General features: G+C 45.8%; 1 protein-coding gene across 2 annotated transcripts in view; it reads left to right on the forward strand.

The window, feature by feature from the left end:
- Positions 1–17126, forward strand: part of PAPSS1 (3'-phosphoadenosine 5'-phosphosulfate synthase 1) — a 71895-nt gene that overhangs the window by 30555 nt on the left and 24214 nt on the right. For both annotated transcript variants that reach the window (XM_084757620.1, XM_084757621.1), the window contains exons 6-9: positions 2967–3080; positions 5223–5334; positions 6327–6532; positions 8099–8234. In XM_084757620.1, coding sequence (XP_084613746.1) covers positions 2967–3080; positions 5223–5334; positions 6327–6532; positions 8099–8234 — 568 coding nt within the window. The remainder of the gene's footprint in view (positions 1–2966; positions 3081–5222; positions 5335–6326; positions 6533–8098; positions 8235–17126) is intronic.

Here is a 17126-nt window from a genome sequence, read left to right on the forward strand (position 1 = left end):
CTTACATTTTGTGACTAGCTTACTGACTGTCTGTGTATCTTGCTGTAGTCGTCCTTGAAGAAGCCTAATGTGGACCTGTTCATTCATGTAATTTGCTACTTTCTGCTGACCCCTTTATACCCGAAGCTGGCACACCCTCACTTTGCTGTGGGTTCAGTTATGAGTCTATGGTTGCATATGAAACCCACCAAGTCAGACTGGAGACAGCTGGATGAGCTGGGCAGCCTTGGCTCACCTTTTTCTTTAGTGATGCCATACAGTGTTTCTCCTCAGAAAATACAATGATAACTTTACTAGGAAATAGGGAAGGTCTGGGAGGTTATGGAGAGTCTTGTGCTGGGCCATCTGTGTCTCATATACATGCTTCCTGCTGTCCTCCTTGGTTAGTGGGACACTCAGGGGACAGTGCCTGCTGTGCTCCAGGAAAGCCGTTGTCAGGCCACAGTGGCTGTTGTAGCTGGTTGTGGTTTTTTATTTCGTCATTCTGTTTGCTCTATGTGTAGCCCTACTTACTCTTGGGTTTATTATGAGGCCAGAGGCCTTAAAAGTAACCATAGGAGAAGCCAGGTTCTGCAACCTGCTTAGTTGGTGCTGAACTGTGTTTCTCTCTGTTGTACCAGTGGGAGCCGAGTATCTGAGAAGATAGAGCTGTGAACCGTCTAGATTCTCAGACCCCGTAGGGGTTGCTTAAACAGCTACACCTTGACTTCATGTACCCTTTTGGTGTAGACATATGACTTAGCAATATTATTATTGTTTTTGCTTTCTTTTGCTATAGAACCAAATAAAGGCAGGTGCCACTTTGAGCTTGTCTCTCAGATGAGGCATGCTCTGAGAAATGCATTGAGAAGTGATTTTGTGACTGTACAAACATCATCAATGCTGTGGACTCACTAGGCTACAGGCGCTTACGGCACTGCCATCACATACCCAGCCCACCGTTAGCTGAGGTGCTGGGTGGCACGTAACTATATAAGCAGGGTTTGTCTTTGAAGTTTTGGTTCTCGGGCTGCGGAGATGGCTCAGTCAGAAAAGTGCTTGCCAGCTAAGCATGAAGACCTAGGCTTAGGCCTCAAGTACCACATAAAAAGCCGGACACAGCAGCACAGGCTCAGGAGGCAGAAGCGGGAGGGTCCTCTGTGCTATCTGACAGGCAGGCTAGCAAAATGTCGAGATTCCTGTTGAGTGAGAGAACCAGCCTCAGAAAATACAGTGGGGAGTGATAGAAGAAGACACCCAGTGTAGTTCTCAACACACTCATGGGTGAGTTCGTGCGCACACACAAACACACACACACACACACACACACACACACACACACACACACGGTGGAGAGTGGCTGAGGAAGACATCTACTGTCCTCCAGCTGTCATGTGTACTCTCTCTCTGTCCATACACACATGAACATGCACACACACACATGCGCGTGCACACACACACACACACACACACACACACACACACACACACATATTCCCATAAAGAGAACTTGAATCTTCCATTAATATTTTGGTTCGAATTACTTTCATCACTGTTGGTTTGTGTTTTTAAAAAATACTTGCTTTAATAGAAGGCTTAGCTTCCTAATAACGCTGGTGCTGTACAGTAGGCATCATGCTTTCGTACACTGACATCTTTCCTTTCATCATTTGTCCGTGAGCCGCCTCCACCTCTTGCCCTGCCTTGATATGTGCTAACACATCACCTGGACTGTCCCTTTTTGTATTCTCACAGATATGGGTGTAAGTTTCCGCTCTACCATCCTCGCAGTGCTCAGTGCCATCTGGCTGTACATAGTCATTCTGACAGGGACAGCATGGTGCTGGGCATCTTCATAGGCTTTTATGCCATTGGTGTATCTTGGAAAGGTGTCCACCTCTTGGCTGGTGGTGATGTTTTTGGTTCTGGTTTTCTTTTTCTACCTCTGCGAAGGATGTTGGTGACCCTGGGGGGGGGGGGCTGCATTAGATCTGTAAGTTGCTTTGGGTACAGTGGCCGTCCAACCCATGAATATAGGATATTTTCCTCCTGTGTTTTAAGGTTCTTTGTATATTTTGGATAATAGCTTTCTGTTTTTTGTTTGTTTTTGTTTTGTTTACTTGCTTGTTTATTTGTTTGCAAAACCTTTTCCCTAGGCAATGGCAATATCTTTTCATTCTCTTGAGAATTGCTTTATTTCAAATAAAGTATTGCCTGGACACATGTTGATTTTATTTTGTGTGCTAATAGAGATGACCTGGATGATTTGATATTGAAAAAAATGTTAAAGTGGTCAGACCCATTTAGAATGTTTTGGGGCATGATAATATGTTTGGGGCATGCCTTCTAAAGATCTCCTGGTAGCATAGCAGTGTCATTGGTTTTGTTGCATCACACATATGCTCCTGATTGCTTACAAACTTCTCCCTCTGCATGCTCACACGTGCAGTACGTGGAGGATGAGCAGGGAGAAGACCTGTCTCAGTGTCATGCAAAGTGGGTACTTAGACCTTGGACTAAGTCCAGATTATTTCACGTGGGATCAAAACCTATTAGTTTTCAATGATTGTGGGAGAGAAGATGGCATGTTCTAGAATATTAACTTTATAAGTAAAATGGTGGCTTCAGTGACACTAAGCATATAGGTGCACATGGAAAAAATGGAATAAAGTGACGTGTTATATGGGTTGTTTTGTGTTTGAAATTTTTGTTGCATTTTACCTGAGATCAGCTCTATTTACAGTTGCCTTTTCGGACACAGAATCTAGGAATTTATTCTTTTCCCACTAGATTATGGGGCATGATGCTGACTTCCTGAGTGTGGGATATTATTTGGGAATAGACCAACTTACACTAGGAAAACTGCTGAGGGTACATGCCGCTGAAGCCCCCTTTCTGCTGGGAATGCTGATGTTTTCCTTAGGATGCCTTCTGGGGAAGCCTGCGCTGTTGGGTGAGGCGTCTAACTGCTCTCTTGTTTTGTGAAGGATATTGTCCCCGTGGACGCCTCCTATGAAGTCAAAGAACTGTACGTACCAGAGAACAAACTTCATCTGGCAAAAACTGATGCAGAGGCATTGCCGGCCCTGAAGATCAACAAAGTAAGCTCTCTGTTGCTTTTCAAACCAAGGGACGCAGCCTTCCTCGGAGCCATTAGTGCGACGGCTGGGGCTCAGCTGCCAGGCGTGAAGTCAGGGTGACAGTGGCACGGTCGCTTGTTGTGGTGTAAACACATTTCCCAGGGATAGGAAGAATATTCCCACAATACCATGACCGTGCTTTCTTTTAGTCCCATTTGTTTATTTTTAAAACATCAAAGGACAAAGATTATATGAGATTTGGGGGCAAAAGAAAAGGGCTAGTTTCTAAAACATTAAGAAATACTAATCCATAATAATTAAATTGAACTTTTACTCTTTTAAACATGTTTCCCAATTTCCTGTCCAATACTTGACTTTCCGTTATATTCAGAAAAATGGACACAGTTAAGGATAGTTTTCTTGTTTTGTTTTTGTTTTTTGTTTTTTGGAGACAAAGATCTCTCTGTGTAGCCTTGGCTGTCCTCGACTTACTTTGTAGACCAGGCTGGCCTCGAACTAACAGAGATCTGCCTGCCTCTGCCTCCCGAGTGCTGGGATTAAAGGCGTGCACCGCCACAGGCAGATCTCTCTGCGTTTGAGGCCAGCCTGATCTACAGAGTGAGTTTTAGGACATCCAGGGCTACCCAGAGAAACCCTGTCCCCTGCCCCCGCCCCGCCCAAACAAAGCAAAACAAAAAACAAAACAAAAAAAACCCAACCTTCTTTTGCAATGACAAGAATCTAGAGTGCTTAAGGAAGAGTCACGGCTCTGGACTGAGGACTGAGGACTGACCTTAGCCTGAACAGAGGCTCTGTAGTGTTCAGATCTTTGATCGGCTTTGTGGGCTTAGGTCTCAGACACTGGGTGTCAGGGAGGGGTGGTGTAAAGCAGAGCCATTCCAGCTGGTGGTGGTGGAGGAACCAGAGTGTGTACAGCCAGAGGGGAAGAGGGCGAGATCTGTAGATGTACAGGACTGCTCCTAATGTGGACTTTGTTCAGTCCAGGAGCGTGCACATCTGCCCACAAGACACACTGCTCATCACAAGTTCTATTTAGTCAATGAAGGCTAAGGCTTCCACATAAGACGTTTGCAGGGATGCAGGCATTTAGCTCCTAGAACTGAGACAAGAAATAGCCAACATCATGGGTTTAGGAAAACTTAAATAAGTGGGAAAAGAGTCTCCATAAACAGTTTCTCCCATGAACCGAGGCTGTATCTTCTTCATGTTTCCTTGCACACACTGGCCATTGTGCTTTGGGAATAAATGGAAACTCCATTTTATTGCACACCTGCACTCAGGCTTTTCTCATTTGGGATCCAGTGCTGAATGACATACACAGTTCACAAGTTCTTGTTCTGACGGCGTGCACCACACCTCCAGGAGTTTAAGCAATAACGGTAAGATGAAGGCTATCTCTCAGGAAGAGGCTTTTTGGTAAATATTTTGATTTAGGATAGTGGCTATCGACGTGTAGTTTGTACATCTTCACTGTCTGCGGTTCTTGGAACTTGGCAGAATTGTAAAATTTCCATTGCCTTGCAAGTTGAATGCATTAAGACAGGCTCTCACCATATAGCCTGACGGACCTGAAATTTGCTATCAACTCCAGACTGCACTTAAACTCACAGAGACCTGCCTGCCTCTGCCTCCCAAATGCTAAGGTTAAACGTCTACACCACCATGTCCATCTGCCAGTCCGTATTGTGACACGCCTCCCAGAAGTTGTCTGATACACCTTGGTGTTTGAGATCCTCTGGCTTAGGCAAGGCTATCCCTGCCAGAAGTGTGTGGAGGGTCATTTGTTATAGACATGCTAGAGGAAAAGCTTGCGCTCCCAGAGTTCTTAGTCTTCTTTCAGTTTGTAGGGTCCACACACCATCGCTGATATGTCTGTTTCCATTGCTTTCAAAATTAAATGCATATAAGTTTTTACTGCTTGGGAGAGATGGCTCAGGGGTTTAAGAGCCCTGACTACTCTTTCAGACGTCCTGAGTTCAATTCCCAGGAACCATATGGTGGCTCACAACCATCTATAATGAGATCGGGTGCCCTCTTCTGGTGTGCAGGCAGATCACTGTGTATATAACAAATAAAGATCTTAAAAAAAAAAAGAAAGAAAAATACTTGCAATAAGTTTTTATTTTATTTTATTTTTACTAGGTGGCTATGCAGTGGGTGCAGGTTTTGGCAGAAGGTTGGGCAACGCCTCTGAATGGCTTCATGAGAGAGAGGGAATACCTGCAGTGCCTTCATTTTGGTTGTCTCCTGGATGGTAAGGCAGTCTACATCTAAAATTAAATTGTGTGTGGAGGAGGTGTGGCCGGACTTCAGTCATTTGGCACTTTTCATGAAGGTAGCCATGGCATCTCTGGAGAGTAGTCGTGAAGGCTGGGAACACGTTAAGTGAGCCCTGAGGTCATCTTTGCGTTTTTTCCTTTCCTTCCCGTAACTGTTATTCATTGTGGAGGAGGAAGGAAAACTGGCACTCAGGGCAGAAGGTGAGTCGTACAAGGACACTGTTTCCTTGTGCTGTGCTAGCCTGCCCTCTGTGGAGAGCTTCTCCCCTGTGCACACACACCCTGAACCGTTCCTCTCCAGAGCCTGTGAATGCACGGTTTATTCTGTATGTTTGTTTTCTGTAAAGATTAAATATTGTATTTTGATTTTCCTCCTTGGCATTAGCTTAGTAAAGACTCAGTGCACTTGGATTTAGTGCAAATTGGCTTATAATTTCACAAATGCATACAGGTTCATCGAAGGCTGACAGGTTTTATCCAAAGACTTTTTTCTTCAGTCCATGATTCTCTACACAGTACAGTATCTTGGATATATAAATCCAAACAGAAATTTAAGACTACATTTTATTTTTTCCTCTTCTTTCTCCCTTTCTTCTCTCTTTTAACTTTCTGATTATCATGTGCCAGGTACTGAAGTGACAGTGCGCTGGTCTTTTAATTTCTTTTACATTAATTAATTAATAATTAATTTATTGTGCGCATCTGTAGTTATTTATGCCACAGTACACATGCTGAGGACAGAAGACAGCGTGCGGCTTTCAGTTCATTCCTTCTGCCATGTGGGTTCGAGGGACTGAACTCTGAGGTTTGGTGGCAAGTGCCCTTAATGGCTGAGCTGAGCCATCTTACTGGCCCTGGTTCTTTAAAAAAAAAAAATAGTATTGTTGTTTTTGGAATTGTGTCGTTGAAGACGAAGGAGACTCTTCTAGGACCCACTGAATAAACCGTGCGCTTGTGTGTCCTGCAGGAGGTGTCATCAACCTGTCAGTGCCTATCGTTCTGACAGCCACGCAGGAGGACAAAGAAAGGCTGGACGGCTGTACCGCATTCGCTCTCATGTATGAGGGCCGCCGTGTGGCTATTCTTCGAAATCCTGAATTTTTTGAGCACCGGAAGGAGGAGCGCTGTGCCAGACAGTGGGGAACAACATGCAAGAACCATCCCTACATTAAGGTCTTGACTCATGTGACAGTGACGTTTGTGCTGAAATGTGGCCATTGGCTCTGTGTTAATTGTCCCTGTGGGCTGTGATTTTTTTTTTTTTTTTTTTTTTTTTTTGCAGAATAGAGACTAGCTCTTAAGGCAGTGTAATAAGCAGATGGTCTTGCCAATTTGGTTCATCTAATATTTATTCAGTGACTCTTTACAGTTTTTTTTTTTAATCACTAATGCTGGGGATTAGATCTAGAGCCCTGAGCATGCGAAGCCCATGCTTAGCTATATGTACACCCTGGCTCGTAAGGCACAGTTAAAGTGTCTGCTGTGCACCAGGCTCTGAGCTCAGTGCTGGCGTGTAATACAGGGCTCAGGCGGGGTGGGCAGAGGTTTGTTTTCTTGGAACCTAGTGGCTGGGAAAGGTTTGTTTCGTTTTGTTTTTTGGTTTTTCAAGACAGGGTTTCTCTGTGTAGCCCTGGCTGTCTTGTAACTCACTCTGTAGACCAGGCTGGCCTCAAACTCGCAGCAATCCACCTGCTTTTGCCTCCTGAGTGCTGGGATTACAGGTGTGCCCTGCTGTGCCTGGCAGATAGGGAAAGATTAATCCTGTTCTTATGCAGAAGATGTGAGGGTAGGCTGCGGTGGGAGCCTGCACCAGGGTGGCTTAAGATATTTGGCCTCTTCACATTGTATTCCTGTGGAAAATTCCCAGTGTGCCTCATTTGTGTACTGAGTGTGGAAATGTCAGCACTGAAGGCAAATATCTGACAGTCATTTAGTGTTTTAACGTAGACTCTGAGCTTTAGAAGAAATGAAGTGCATTAGGCATCAACCAATGCCATGTACAGAAGGGTGGGCTTGAGCTGCGTCCTGTAAGTGTGGGTCCTGTGGGTGCAGACCTCCAGGTTCAGGGTGAGGTGATGGAGGGCAGGTAAGGGTGCAGACCTCCAGGTGCAGGGCGAGGTGATGGAGGGCAGGTAAGGGTGCAGACTTTCAGATGCAGGGCGAGGTGATGGAGGGCAGGTAAGCGTGCAGACCTCCAGGTGCAGGGCGAGGTGATGGAGGGCAGGTAAGCGTGCAGACTTTCAGATGCAGGGAGAGGTGAGGGAGGGCAGGTAAGGGTGCAGACCTCCAGGTGCAGGGTGAGGTGAGGAAGGACAGGAAACATTTGAGGAATTGTGCATGAGTTCATCAGTGAGCCTGACCCATTTGTATACACTTGACTGTCAGTGATGGTTAGAGTTAGAAGTTTGAGGTCAGAAGACACACAAGATCGGTGCCCATAGGTTACAGATATTCTGCTAAGCAGCGTTTAATAACAGTGAGGAAAAAAATTGCTCCTTTTCAAAATGGAAAAAGTAATGATCATTCATTGAGGTTTTGGTTCCTTCTCAGAAATTCATTGTGACATGATGTCACTAGCATCTTAAGGTACCACATCTGCTTCTTCTACTTGCAGTGGAGTTCACGGACGTAGCTCGGTGTTTACGGTGGAGAGCAGCTTGAGCAAGCCGCGCTCAGCTCCTGTGAGAGTCGTGTCCTCCCTTCTGTTGTAGCAAGTGATTTCCTGTTGTTTCCTGATAGATGGTTCTGGAGCAAGGAGATTGGCTGGTTGGAGGAGACCTGCAGGTCCTCGACCGGATCTTCTGGAACGACGGTCTTGACCAGTATCGTCTCACCCCCACGGAGCTCAAGCAGAAGTTTAAAGATATGAATGCTGGTAAGATGCAGACCTGCTCACCTAGTGTGAGTCTGCTTGGAGAGAAGGTTCCAGAACTTTTCCCTAATCCTGTCTTAAGTGGACACTGCAGGATGATAACTGAAGGTATTTATGGCAATGGCGTATATAAAGAAGAACAGCGGTCAGGCCTGGCCTCAGCCATTTTGTTATATTTTTGCTACATTCTTAGAATTTCATCTGACATTTTGCATATGGTATGGAAGATGGATGTTAATAGGGACTTGGCTCTTTATTATAAAACCCACATGTTAAAGCTGACTAGAACTATAGAAGAGGATGTACCGGAAGTGTTCTCTCACGCCAGTGGCAAGGCCACCTTACCGTGCCTATTCCAGTAACCTGTTCTTGCACCTCTTTGTCTGCTCATGTGTCGAGTGCTGAGGGGCTTCCGGGGTAAGGAAGACAGTAAGCCGCAGCAGGAGGTCGTTTCTTCAGGAGTGGTCCTGTAGTGCTCCCATCATGTTGGGTTTGGGATGAGGTGGAGCAGTGTGATCACAAAAGCCAAGATGTATTCTCACAAGTGCTCCAGGACGGGGTTTTTCTCACCAAATGCACCACATGGGTAACTGATGCTGCCATGCACACTTGATACCTCTTCCTATGCGTGGAACCTGAAACAGCTCTATTGAAAGGACAGTTCCCATAGACCAGACTTTTAAGAAGCTGAAGCCAGGCATGGTGGTGCACGCCTGTAATCCCAGCACTTGGGGAGGCAGAGGCAGGTGGCTCACTGAGTTCGAGGCCAGCCTGGTCTACAAAGTGAGTTCAGGGCAGCCAAGGCAACAACACAGAGAAACCATGACTTGAAAAACAATCAAAGAAGCAAACAAACAAAACACTCAAATGTTCTGCCGTTTTTACTGTATTCCTTGTCAGCCACTGGCAGAGGTGGCCGAGCCCTAAGCCTCAGCACTGCTCCTTAGTGCTTTCTGTGTGGGGTGGCCTGGAAGGGGCAGATGAGTGCGGTTGCCAGTTTGGAAGATAGTTGGCCACTAAGCCACGCTTAAGAGCCTATAGCCCCTCTCCCAGGTGACGATAAAGCAGTGGGGTCAGGTCAGCCCTGCACAACCCCAGCAGCCGTTGTGGCTTCAGGTTGTTTAGAGTCCTGAGTGTACACAATGTCCTCCCAAACTGCCATTTGGGAGTTTGATATCTCTTGTTTTCCTCTGTAAGGCCCATTGATAGTTGATGAGAACACTTCTGGAACTGAATTCATAGCATTTATTATTGTATTTATTTATTTGAAACAGCTCTGGTTGGCTTGGAACACACTATGTAGACCAGGCTGGTCTGAAACTCACAGAGATTTGCCTGCCTCTGCCTCCTGAGTGCCACCATGCCTGGCATAGGGTCTTATTTTAAAAATCAAAACGAGATCACATGAGTGAACAGCACCTGGCACATACTAAGAGAGAAAGTTATCTGAGTTTCTGAACAAGCTGAAGTTGGTCTCCCTGTATTGGTGTGAAGGCGAGTGAAGATAGCTGTTTACTCCTGTGAAGTCATGTGACCATAAGGTAGTGTAGACCTGGAGGCCTCAGGTGGATCACACACTGCAGTGTTCAGCCACCTTGGTCATTGTTCATTCACATTTCCTGTTTGGCTCCTTTGATTGCGTGGTAGGACTGACCCCTCTTTGCCTTTTGAACTTTATTTCTCTGTGAATTTGAAGCAGATGCTTGGTCAGGGTTCTCTAGAGGAATAAAACTCAAAGAATGAATCAGCCAGTTAGTCTCAATCTATCAACTGTCTGTCTTATCTGTCTGTCTGTCTGTCTGTCTGTCTGTCTGTCTGTCTGTCTGTCTATCTATCTATCTATCTATCTATCTATCTATCTATCTATCTAAAGGGGATTTATTCGAATGGCTTATGGGCTATGGCCTAGCTAGTCCAACAATGGCTGTCTACCAATGGAAGGTTCAAGAACCCTTGTGGATTCCACAAGGGTTTTAGTTTATTCTAAATGTAGTCAAGGTGATGAATAAGACTATCTATTATACTTGGCTTAACATCCAATGACTTCTGAGTGCTACACACAGTGGCAGGCTAAGTATAGCTTCGTCTCCTGCCTTCAGACATGCTGGGGCTCGCTTGACAAGTGAGTAATGATTAGCTTCAGGCAGTAATGGCACTCAGTTCCCTCACAGCCTTAGAAGATTTCGGGACTCCATGAAGATTGCTTCTGGCTGTTGAACTGTAAAGGAGAGAGACAGCTTCTGGGTGGGGGGGAGTTCTTCTTGACAAGAAACTGGATTATGACCAATAAACAAACAAGGGAAGGCACAGTTTTGCCTGTGCTTCCCCCAGCGCCCCCAACCTGGGTGCTGTTGGTGAGGATAGAAGATCTGGGGTTCTTGCAGCCATTCTGTGTTCATGAGAATCTCAAACACGTGTTTGGTGTTGCGTTTCTGTCATCTGTCTCCAGACTTTGTATTTAAAGAGGTACTACATGTTTAAACTATTGAAGACACTTCAAGTTGGGGCTTTTATTTATAATCATTAGCAACAGATAGTTAGTTTCATGTGTTCCCTCTCTCCCTCCTCCCTCTCTCCCTCTCTCCCTCCTTTCCTTTCTCCTTCCCTCCTTCATTTTTCTGGTGGTGAACAGAAAGACATTAGGAACTTGCTGAGACCACCTTTGTTTTTGCCAAAATCTAAATTCATATCTTGAATCTATGTTAGTCAGTTATTGGCACGGTTGAGACAGCTTATCATGGAATTATTGTTCATAATTAGAGACTTTACTATTCTATTTGCTCTGTGCTCTTTGTGAGCCAAACGTTTTAAGTCATGTAGGGGACTTTTTGCATAATGAGTGATTGCAACTTTGTTTAAAGTAGCTGAGAGCCAGTTATTAGCCTTACATCAAACAACAAAGGTTTGTAGTGTTATTTTGTTTACTTTTCCATTTTAGATCAAGGCAAATAAGCAACAGACGGAGGGAGTTTACTTTGTAGTTCTTGTTTATTTGTTAGGAAGCCAGTAACAACAGGTCTACTGATGTGTTCAGGAGAAAGAAAGCAGGAATAGTCGGTCTGCTCAGGCCTGTTCTGCTCCCCTCTCCCCCATCTTAAGTGTTTTGGTTGCATGGTATAGATTGTTGTCTCCTGTACATGGATGGGACAGTTTGGCTGTTAGAGGCTCTTTTGTAGTGGGAAGGCTTGCAGTTTCTCTATTGCCTGCATCGATGATTGGAAGGTGAGGCATTTACTAATGAGAGGTTCATGGAGTCCAGATGACTGACTGGGAGTCTAGGGGGAAATTAAGATTTCACAGAGCCAACCAAGGCTCTGCTAGGACTTACTCTGCACAGAATGTTGGTGTCCTGCCGGCTACAAAGTGAAAACTTGACACACTTTATCTCAGACTAGCCTGGTGCAGCACAGGACTGAGACAGCCTGTGAGAGCGTTGTTGAGCTGCTGGATCACAGACTGTCTTAAAAGAATGAGTAGAGATGGCAGATGTCTTTTTTTTTTTTCTGAGAGCCTCACTCTATAGTTAGGCTGCCTTTGAACTCATGGTATTCTCCTGCCTTAGCCTCCTGAGTACTAAGATTCTCATGCCCAGCATAGATTTGTGTTCTGATGCTAGGTAGGAGACTGTGCCTCAAGATGGTGCAGTGGGGAGACACCGTGAGATGCGGCTGTGTGTGTAGGGTGTTCTGTGGGGAGGTGTACAGATCATAGTTTTGTGAGGAGCTTTTATGGGTGTGGTACTAAGGGGTTGGCTGTGAGATGGCCCTGTGCGGAAGCCCAGTGAAGTGGACATGGTGTGAAGGCATTCCAGGCTAGCAAGCCTCTTCCAGCTTTTTCTTCACATGTCCTCTGGTTGCCTGCTCTGGAGCCTTCCATCCCTAACCCAGGAGCTCAGTACCTTTCCTTAGTAAGCCTAGAGGGGCCCTGCCTGTCCTGGGCAGATGGCAGACCCAGACGGAGGTGAGTGTGGAGAGTGAGCCACACAGTGACCAGTCAGTGAACTGTGAACTTGTGAACTACATCACACCTTGAGAATAACATCTTGTCTTCGTGATTTGGGATATGAGAGTCCCAGTGTATGAAAAAAAATGCTAAATAATATGCTTGCATTTACCCAGGTGCTCTGTTACTGTTTTATTGAAATCCTGCCTATTTTTCCCACTTACCTGGTATAAGTAAAAAAGATTAATACTTTATGACAGTCCTGATGGCGGAAGGAAAAGGCTTCCAGTTCCTCCAGCAGAGGGAAAAGCCTTCCAGTTCCTCCAACAAGACAGCTTTATAACCCCCCCTCCCCCCCCCGCCACAGCACATCTATCGCTGTGTCCATCCTGTCTTGTTGGCTGTTGTTTGCAGTTAGGGAAATGAGTAACCGTTGGGTAGGATGAGGAGAGGGAGTGGCTAACTGCTGCTGTGTGTAGGACACTTTTACTGGGAAGTGAAGAGAAGAGAAAACAGAAGCTGCACTTGTGGGTTTAGTGGTCGGTGCCCCCTGAGGCTCCTGCTGCGGCTGGAGTGAAGCGTGGTCTTGCAAAATCTGAGGAAGAATGGCCGTCACTTGGGGACCCCGCCCCTCTCATTTCACTGGCTCACTGCCACTGCTGTTGGTCACTCAGCTGGTGCAGAGCCTGGTCCATCTAGCTCTTTGCACTAGATCCTGGCAGCCCAGGCCATTGGATGGATTTTTAGGGCCTGTCCTACACATGTCTGGGAGTTGGTGGTCCACCTGTTTGCCACCATCAGGGAATACTGACCGCTGTTCTTTGCTTTTTAAGTCATGAAGGACACCGTGGGAAGGACTTTCCTCACTCTCTCCTTCCCCACTCACATGCTGCGTCTCTCCCAGGTTGTCTCCTGGTCTGGTGGGGAGGAGTCCAGAGAGTAAGGGTGGTGGGGGTGCGGTGGGGGTGGGGTGGGAAGCTCATCCTTGTCCTTTTACATAGACATGGTGTAGGGGGTTGGGAAAGTGATGAGGAATAGCCTGAGTGGGGCTTGTGGTGAGACTGTAATAGTAAAAGAGGGAAGACAGTAAATTCTGAGGTGATTCCATGATGCCTGAAGCTGATGAGTGGGGAAGTTTGGGCACAGAAGTGTGGCTGCGATCCTACACAGTTACTGAGGATAGCTGATGGGGGGGGAAGGGGGGGGCGACAGGGGTTGATAGGGTACTTCCTGAATAGCCCAGTGGTTAACCCTGCTGCTCCTGGTATAAAGGGAGAAACTGGAGGCTAGATCCAGATGGCTCAGCAGGGTCTGAAATTCCACATATATTTGATTCTGGTGGTGCAAAATATGTGTGCAAAGAATAATTAGGAGGCTAGGCAAAACCAAGCATTAAACCCAGGGACGATGCTGAAACAGTCTATTGACAGACAGTTGCCTCTCAAGATCTGTGCAGTGGCTCATGCTTTTATTTTAACGAAGGCTTAGGCAAAGAGGCAGACGAGGTTAGGAGGTCAGTGCCCTGCAGAGGATGCTAAGGCTGGGAAGATAGTGGGGGAGGAGTTCATACAGAGACAGAAAGCAGGATGCCTTGGAGATTCCACAAGAGGTTCATGCTCACTCACTGGCTGAGCAGGAAGTGTGACTTGGCCGGGTGAGTGCAGTCTCACAGTTCTGTGTGGAGGTGAAGAGTGAAGCCAGGCTCTTTTCCGCCACCATCACATATTCCGTCAGCGGCCAGAGTGACACACTGTTGGCACCCCTCTCTGCCAGCAGAGCTGCTGCAGTTGAAAGAGCTGGATTCCTTTACCAAATGTTTGCCCTCTTCTCTGACTAAATTTCAGATTCTGAGGACACGGAAGCCTCACTGGTACCTTAGCTTGTCTGAACTTGAGTCTTCATCTGTTCAGACCAGACCATTCCCATCGAGGGAGAACAGTCAGTCCAGACTCGTGGGGAGATGATGGGGTTGTGAGCTCTGAGATCTGAGGGAAGAAAGGAGAGCTGGAGTGTTCTGGACTCAGGGATTAGGGACTGTGCTCCAAGGCGAGGGAGCAGACTAGATATGGGCACAGGGTGGCAGGATTGAATCTTGGCAGGCAGGTGGAGAGGTTATCTGAGCCTAGGGCCAAGTTTTACTCAGTTAACAAATGTTAGCAAGTCACTAATACAGAGCCTTGCGTTGTGGCTTTGGTGCTGTGACCTCATCACAGTGTGCAGGGAGGGTGTGGCCTATCAGGCAAATTGGCCCTGGGTACTCTCCTGGGTTGGTCTGCTGTAGTCTGGTTGGGCTAACTTTCTACAAAATGTCACAGGTCACTTCACGATCTATTCACAGCCCTTATTTGGTACCAATAGTCTTTCTAAGGGGCATTGAGAATATAATGTGATTATCCTATGCCATGTGCCCTCCATCTTTGACAAAATGAGTGATTTTATGCTCCTGGGACAACTCATCTCCTCTGGGACACCTCTACATTTTTCCTCTTGCTTGGGATTTTATTTTACAACTTCCTGTCCAATCTCAATCCGCAAACTGCAGCTAAATCTAGCAGTCACAATGTCCTGGTAGATAGCCAGGCCCATGGGTTCAGGAAGCTGTCCCCAGGCAGTTTTGCACCATGGCGTTTGGGTTGAGTACTTGCTGCCGAGCCCCCAAATGCCTTCAAGGCTTTCTAGGGGTCAGGTTTGCTTTCAAGTGTGGTCAGAAGTCTCATAGTAAACTTCGCAGACGTGAGGGTTACATAACTGAATTTAAAAGCAGTTCTGCTTCAGGTCCCCCGCAAGCGCCTTCTCTCTTAAAAGATGTTGTTACGGGGAATTTAAAACATACGCAGAGATAACAGTGTAGTGAGTCCCTGCGCTCCTGACCCAGCCTCACCACGGCCTGCTGGGTCGTTCTCCTTTCATATGTGCCATGACTGGCCTTGCCGAATGCTCTCACCATATTCTGAATCAAACCGCAGTTTTCGTGTCATTTCATCTAAATATTCCAGCATGTATCTCTTCAAGAGTGAAGGCGTCCAAAGCATAGCCACAGTACCCTGCCTTACCCTGAGTTAGCTTTAAAACTGTCAAATGTTTAGTTGTCCAACTTTCTAGTATTTCCATTTTAAAAGGGCAGGGGAAAGTGAATCTTTTTTTTTTTTAGTTCATTTGAAATGTAATAAGCTCTACACATTGTGATTGGTTGGTGTCTCCCCTGTCTCAGTTTTCCACCTTGCTTTTTAATTTTAAAATATTAAAAAAGTTGCAGAAATATTCCAAGGCTGAAATTTTCAGCCCATATTCCACAATTGTTAACATGCTACTATTGTTGCTCTTACATGTCTTTGTCTTTGAGAGAGGCTTTCAGACACAAAGCCCCCATAGTTCCTACAGCTAAGGGCAGTCTTTTGCCTACCTGCCTTGGCCTCATCAGCTCAGAAGATGACATTGATGCAGTATTCCTGGGCTTGATTTCTACCCAAATTATACAACTGTCCTTCCTAGTAGGGTCCTTAAAAAATAGATTGTTTACTTTTCTGTGTATGAATGTTATAGTGCATGTGTGTAAGAGTGCCATGTGGTGCTTGTAGAGTTCAGAAGGAGGCCTGGGGCCCCTGGAACTGGAGTTAAGGGTGGTTGTGAGCTTCTTTGTGGGTGCTGGGAATTGAACCCTGGTTCTCTGACAGACCAGCCAGTGCTTTTAACCGTGGAGCCATCTCTCTAGTCTTCCTCCCCCCGCCCCCAGGTCCCTTTTTATGGTGATAATGTCAGCAGTTTGTTCTCTAATTTCCTGTCCCTTCTGGTCCAGAATCCAGGGTAGATGCCTTCAATTTCCTTTGGTTTGAAACAGTTAGTGTTCATCTTGGCTTTTCCAACCTGGAAATTTCTGTGGAGTGCAGGGCACATTATTTTAATTATTACTCATTGTACTTTATTACTGTTTCTTCCTGATTGCATTCATTTTTGTCAAGAATGCTGCAGGAAGGAAGCTGTAGTATTTGCATTGTTAACAAAGTGGCTGATAGTTTTGAGCTATCCCTGTTATAAGTCAGGTTAACTTAGTAAAAATGGTAGTCTCTCTCACCTTTCTAACGTGAGTTTAAATTATTTCGGACTCCTGCCTCACAAGTATGAAGAGCAGAGACCTGTACCTGCTCCATTGTAGTCATACTTTCACCTGCCTTTTAAAATTCTTTATGTGCTGGCAGTTGAGACCAGAGCCTTGCTATACTAGGCAAACACTGTGCCACTGAGCAATGCCCACCCTCAGTGCTGCCTCAAATACTGCCAAATGGTGGCGCTCTGATTCTTTTTTTTTTTTTAACCTTTATGTAGTGAAAGCAACCTAGAAATGCATAAATATAGCACCTCTGTGAAGAAATGGATGTGATGGCTCTGTTTGAGCAGTTGAAGCCTATGGCCAACAAGGAGATAGTTGAATGAGTAGTTAGTTGATTGTGTATGTTAACTTGGTAAGCTATGGTCAGTTAAGGAGCAGAAAGAAAAGTTCAATATTCCTTCTCCTTCTCTTAGAAGTATTGGGGATGGAACTCAGGGCTTTAAATGCGCTAGGTTATCACTTTACTATGGAACTACATATCCTACCTTTTAATTAATTAATTAATTAATTAATTTCTTTTTTATTCATCCTTTAAAAATTATTATTAATTTATTCATATTACATCTCAGTTGTTATCCCATCCCTTGTATCCTCCCATTCCTCCCTCCCTCCCGCTTCTCCCCCTACTCCCCTCCCCTATGTCTGTGACTGAGGGGGACCTCCTCCCCCTGTATATGCTCATAGGATATCGAGTCTCTTCTTGGTGACCTATTATCTTTCCTCTGAGTGCCACCAGGCCTCCCCATCCAAGGGACATGTTCAAATATGGGGCACCAGAGTTTGTGTGAAAGTCAGATCTCCTTCTCCACTTAACGGTGGAGAATGTCCTGTCCATCAGCTAGTCT

The sequence above is a fragment of the Acomys minous genome, assembly GCF_964271855.1.
Source record: "Acomys minous genome assembly, chromosome: 14".
Classification (NCBI taxonomy): Eukaryota; Metazoa; Chordata; class Mammalia; order Rodentia; family Muridae; genus Acomys; species Acomys minous.